At 34.8% G+C, this 6,098-nt stretch overlaps 1 protein-coding gene across 2 annotated transcripts; it reads left to right on the forward strand.

Annotated features, from left to right (window-relative positions):
- The first annotated feature begins 1,042 nt into the window (after positions 1 to 1,042).
- On the forward strand, positions 1,043 to 5,744 carry LOC112790778 (probable 26S proteasome regulatory subunit p27). 2 transcript variants are annotated; one of them, XM_025833332.2, is made up of 5 exons: positions 1,063 to 1,365; positions 1,459 to 1,519; positions 1,984 to 2,088; positions 3,049 to 3,412; positions 5,506 to 5,744. In XM_025833332.2, the coding sequence occupies exons 1-5, from the start codon at positions 1,225 to 1,227 to the stop codon at positions 5,525 to 5,527; spliced, it is 693 nt and encodes a 230-aa protein (XP_025689117.1). In that variant the 5' UTR covers positions 1,063 to 1,224; the 3' UTR covers positions 5,528 to 5,744. The 2 variants fall into 2 exon arrangements, with proteins under 2 accessions (XP_025689116.1, XP_025689117.1); XM_025833331.3 differs by lacking the exon at positions 5,506 to 5,744 and having other exon boundaries at positions 1,043 to 1,365; positions 3,049 to 3,592.
- The last annotated feature ends 354 nt before the right edge of the window (positions 5,745 to 6,098 follow it).

Raw genomic sequence — 6,098 nt, forward strand, 5'->3', positions numbered from 1 at the left:
TTATCAAAGTGATAGAGTTATCTCTAATGTGAATTGTTCTAAACAAAACTCATTCAATATATCAACAACCACAAGCATGTGTATGTTAAACAAGTCAATTAAAATGCCACAACCCACCGAACCGAAAATCCTTCATGCACAGAACCAAAATAAAAAAGGCTATCGAACTGAAAAATGTTCATGTGGTTAATAAATGATGATCAGCTTTCAATCAACAAAAATATTATTACAGTAGTATGGATTATCAAAATGAAAGAGTTGTCTCTAATGTGAATTGTTCTAAATAAAACTCATTCAATACATCAACAACCACAAGCATGTATATCTTAATCAAGTTAATTAATGTGCCACAACCCACCGAACTGAAAATCCTTCATGCACAGAACCAAAATCACAAAGGCCACAGAACCGAAAAATGTTCATGTGGTTAATAAATCATTATCAATTTTCAATCAACAAGAATAGTATTCTTCAATGGAAAATAAGTACTGAAGATAGTAATAGAGATCTAATTAAACTATCCAAACCAATAAGAACAAGCAACTATAACTTAAAGCCCTAGTTATACTGTAAAAATCATTCACAATAGTTTAATCCACTAAACGAAGCAAATCAAACCAGTAAAATTAAAATGAAACTAGGCAAAATGCGACATTGCAAGATTTTAAATGAACAGTAGTTTTCCCATACCTTTTGTAGTTTTGTTGCTGTTTTCGTTTGTTTGCGAAATCTTCTTCCGATTCGTTTGCAGTTGTGGTTTCCGCAAAGAATGTAATTGAAGTTTGAGTGATATTTAGAGAAATTCGAAGAGAGTGAGTGTTTTGGGATATTGGTTTCGTTCTGAAGATGTAACGTTCATTCATAATAAAATGCAAATAGAAAAACGAGACATTTTTTGTGTGGCACGTGTTTCTCACGTTATATTTAATACGCTTAAAATAATTTAAATTGAACCCTGATTTTAGAGGTACTAAAATATTAAAATTTAAAAAACAAAGACTAAAATTTTACTATTAATCTTTGAACCAATAAACATAACATTAACTTCCAATCTCATAGTTTAGGTATTAGTCCCTCCAAAAATAAACGCTGAACTTTTTTAAAGTTGGTCCTATCAATTATAGAAGCGTTTGTTCTCATGTTTTGTCCTTATAAAATAGGGCCAAGGCCTATAAGACAAAGCATATTGACACCAATAGCTGTGGTCCATCGGCTGTTGCGAGGATGGTAGCGACGAACGTGAAGGCAGAAACAATGTCTCTGATGGACAAGCGCACTGCCGTCGAGGTCGAGATGAACTCGATCAACGCCCGCCTCACTCAACCCGGCGCTCCTGGTCTCTCCGGCAATCTCGTAGATTCTGAGGTTTTCTTTTCCTTCTTCCGATTAATGTTGCCCACTGTTCGTTCCGTTTTGGCCACATTTCTCTCTCTCAGAAATTTATTCTTAATTTTCTAGGGTTTTCCCCGTACGGATATTGACATTCCAGTTGTTCGATCTGAACGACGTCGTCTTGCAGGTAGGTTATAGTCATACAATCATGATCGTTTACGATTCTAAACATTATTTTCGTTTTGATACGGTTTACTTGGTAAATAGGTGCAAGTAGCAATAGTTCTTGGTCTTAATTGTCTCGTTACAAGGGTAATTTTTTTTTACCTTCATATTTGATTTATGGATTTTGTTAACATGTTAAAAGGCTATTATCAGTAGAAGTTTTAAATTTTTTCTTTTAACATATATATGCATTGAAAACATATATGTAGTCTTTCTATGTAATCTGTTTTTTTATTGGTAACTTTAATATGTATCCTTTAGCTAAACACTTGTGTTGTTAACATTGATATTCACTACAATAGCTTGAAGTGAGGGAAATTTAATACAAATGGAATCGTGGAATAGTGGATATTTGGCATCAGCGTTTACCTTGCCAATTTCGATGCTGCTGCTTTTAATATCCCATAATTTTGCTAATCTGTGCAGAGCTGCGTAATGACCACAATGAGATAACTGAGAAGATAAATCAAAATATACAAATTTTGCATGCAGCAAGGGTTGGAAATAAATCAGCATCCTTCAAGAGTTCAGGTACCAGCAAACAATCAATGTGATTATATTGCTCGTTGAAAACTGAATTGGTTTCGCTTCTCTAATTTTAGCAGTTAATCTAAGCTATTCTATCTTGTATACATATCGTTTATTTGTTCTACATGAACACCTACTACCTCTGTGTTCTAGTGTATAACTAAAGTAGGACTTAAGTCAGGGTTTTAGCATATGGCACTTGGCACCAATATTTTGAGAATGATGTTTTATTCCTTATATAGTTGGATGTTGGATCCTCCCTCTTCCCATCTTAATGTAGTGCAATATGTTTTGTAAAGATGTGTCGAACCTGCAATGTGCCACTTTCAAAAAAGGTTTTGCATTGCATTTTGTAGTGCCAACTTTTAAGCAAAACAATACTTTGAGAGAGAAGAGTTGTAGTACTTGGAAGGTAGATCAGAAATCCTGTTAAAACAAGTAAACCAACATGGGGAAAACTGCACAAAGAAAGAACTTGCTGATCCCTTTGTAGATCCATACTTACACCCTGCTTTGCACTTCTCCAATAATGCCACATAACCAATCTACAAGACAAGACATGCTAATGAAGATATCTATGATGAATCCTCGTACTATAAGCTCATGTACTCTGCACAACATGCTGTCTTCCAAATGAACTTAAATCCTTTCTTCAATGAAATCTGCTGTATGTAATTGATATTTTACTTTATGTTTAACAAAACTGCTGGACAAAGCCACTGTTCTTCATAGATGCCGAAATCTGCTTGAAAAGCAGCTTTGGAGCCTGATAATATCAGAAAACATGGATGTTTGACATGACATTTTGTAGTTAAGATGTCTAATTTTCAAATTTCACTCTTGAAGCATGACATAAGGATTGGATGATTTATTCTTTTTATCTATCTACCATTTGACCCAAGATTAGTCTCTAAATAGAATAAGTAATAATATTTCATGTTGAATGTTTGCCTTTCTGCTCAGATAATGGTGATGGATCAGATACTCAAATCTCATCAACTGTAGATGCTGTTGCTTCAACACCGCCACAAAACATTCTTCTGAGACATTCCCCTGATTCCATGGATGTGGATGTGTTAGTCAGTAGACCCTTTGCGATGGTTGATGAAATTGCAGATGCATCACCGGCAGCTGAAGATGGCTTACAACTTGGAGACCAAATTTTGAAGTTCGGAAGTGTGGAAGCAGGTGATAATTTGCTCCAAAGACTTCCTTCTGAGGCTCAGTCAAATGTAGACCGCACAGTACCTGTTATTATAATAAGGCAAGGCACAGTGATCAATCTTACTGTCACACCAAGAACATGGCAAGGCAGAGGTCTTATGGGGTATGCTTGCAGTGCCTATTATTTGGTTCTTCATTATTTAGTATGCTTTTAGCATCATACTTGTTTCACTATAAGAAGGAAGCTAAGTTAAAACTCTAGTACCCTTATGGACCGTTCTTCTCTACAAAGAGATCTTGTTTAAATGAAATTTTTATTGCATTCTCAAGGCAGTTGAACAAATTTTTTCCACCACGCTAATTGAATAATTCTCGAGCCAGTTTCTTTCGGGAAACCTTAATGTTATAGAATCTCATTAATGCATTTAGTTTGAGTATAGTGGATTTTAGATACTAGTGATTTAGATGAAAACAAAGTAGCTTGCCTAAATTCAATCACTGGATTCAATAGTCCCTAGCTTCTCCATCATCTTTATCACTCTTCCATTCTAAGTTTTTTGTGGGACATCATTTGTCATTTAGCGTTAATTACTATAGCTCTTGGATCACTTTGTCTTGGCTTATATTATTGATTAATCTTTCCAGAAGTATGAATAAGTTAAAATTGATTGAGCATTGATTGAGTGGAATGGATATATAATATTTTATTCAAGTTGGGCTAACTTTTTTAGGTTCCTGTAGTGTCAACAAGTCTTTAATTTGTTTTCTTGAAGCTAGAAACTTTAATGAAATCCTTATTCTTTTAAACTTGTTTTTGTTGCTACTAACTAATCCCTAACACTGTTGGAGGCTTGGAGCTATGTTAACTATTGATTGTGAGATCTCAAATGGCAGTTACATGATTGCTTTACCTAACTCATCTGTCATCTGAGACAAAGTTCATGTCACTGTCACGTGATTTCTTTTCCCCCTATTTTACTCTACCCCCCCACCACCCCCCACTCCCCCCACCCACATAAAAAACAAAAACTGACCTTTTCATACCCTCCATTGCCTTCTTTCTCTTCTGTCTCTGGTTGAGTGATGCAAGTTACATGATGATTGCTTCTGGAAAAATTAATCTTTACTTGCATGTTACATTATCCAGATCCTTATCATTGCATTTTGTTAGAAATTGCATTAATAATTCTGTACTAATTGAAAATAGAATTATGCAAAAATGCAAAATGATCAATGTTTGAGATTGATGCTTCCATGACTAATACTACTTGTATGACTAATACTTCTTGCACATGGTTATGTTAGAAAAATGGCATAATACTTTATTGGTTGCTGAAATGCTAATTGTTGACTGAAGAATGCATATCCTTTATCTTGAAAGTTGTTGACTTCTGGAATCCGGTACCTTAGGATAGGGAGATGATCATGTACATTTTATTTGAACTTAACTATTAGGATTTAAATGATGTTTGTCTCCAAGTATCTGGATACAATATTTCTTAAAATTTAAGGAGTTTAGATGATAACTTTAAATTATAGAGCCATATTTAAAATAGAAAAGCCCAAAAGAAAGCCACCCTTCACCTTAACTCGATTTTCACTTTAATTCTTTAACTTCAATATTTTTCAAAATTTCTCAAACTTTCAACATCATAGGCACATGGCATGATCCCGGAATTGATATTTGAAAGTTGAAAATTTGTACAACCCTAAACCTCCTTGCAACCTCTGGTGGCCATACATCTGCAATAACCATGTGGATTATGACAACGAAATAAAAAACATCACCATCTTAACATTTTATATTAAAATCTCAGCTTTCCTCCAACCAATGCTCACATGTCACAAGACTATGACTTCATACTGCATGACCGAATTCATGAAACCTGTAACCCACGTTAAATTACTCAATTTTTAAGCAGAAATCATGGGGTATTAAGGATGCTATGCTATCCTCGAATGACAACAACATTTCAATTAGACAATTTAGACTACTTATCTTGCTCAATCATGGTTTTAATCCCTACTCTACTGCCTTCCTTTTCGCCCTCTGTTGAAGGGTATGGTCTTTGGGGCACTCCTCAAATTAAATGTTTAGTTAACACTAGTGACATATTGACTAATTTAAACCTTCATTGTTTCATTAACTGCTTTAGTCTTGATAACTAAGGGGGAAAATGTTATTAATATTCCATGTTATTGCGCTGATATGTGGTATGTTTATTGCTAAGCTTGCTTTCTGTTGAATGGTTGCAGATGCCATTTTCGGATCTTGTAGGTTGCGATGCTTTATTCATCCCATGGTGGAGGCGGTTGCTTGTTTCCTTTATTTGGCTTTTTGCAAATGCTGTTATTGGCCTCATGTCGTTTTTATCTTTTGCGATTACTCACTTGTCTTGGCAAGATTTTGTGTGTTTGGGTAAAGCTTACCTTAAATTCCGAACAGCTTATATTTGTAAGATTCTCCTTTCAACCAAAAAGTAGATTATCCAGTCTCAGAAGGCTTAACCATCGCGATTTAAAACATAAATGTTGGACGGTAAATTCCTGGTATTTAATTTGAAATGTAGTTATGAATATTGCTTAAAATGTGAGTGACTATTTTATAGCAACAAAGTTTTAATGCCTCTATTCTACACTAATCAATGGTTGATTAGAGGCCTAAAATCAAGAATTAGACGCCTAATGGTAACCCCCCCCCCCCCCCATGATCTACCTAACAATGACGTGCTTAACCCAAGCAAGAACAGTCAGAAACAACATAAAAGGTACGAAGTAACAGCAGCAAAATTAAAAACAGAATGATGATCATCTATAGTAAAAAAATGAAGGCGGATGAGACTCTAATA

The sequence above is a fragment of the Arachis hypogaea genome, chromosome 3 (genome assembly GCF_003086295.3).
Source record: "Arachis hypogaea cultivar Tifrunner chromosome 3, arahy.Tifrunner.gnm2.J5K5, whole genome shotgun sequence".
NCBI lineage: Eukaryota > Viridiplantae > Streptophyta > Magnoliopsida > Fabales > Fabaceae > Arachis > Arachis hypogaea.

Excerpts from the sequence above, each read along its gene's own strand:
- LOC112790778 (XM_025833331.3), top strand. The coding sequence starts at position 1,225 with ATGGTAGCGACGAACGTGAAGGCAGAAACAATGTCTCTGATGGACAAG. Across the intron at positions 1,366-1,458 it reads GCAATCTCGTAGATTCTGAG|GGTTTTCCCCGTACGGATAT; the intron begins GTTTTCTTTTCC and ends TTAATTTTCTAG. Across the intron at positions 1,520-1,983 it reads TGAACGACGTCGTCTTGCAG|AGCTGCGTAATGACCACAAT; the intron begins GTAGGTTATAGT and ends TAATCTGTGCAG.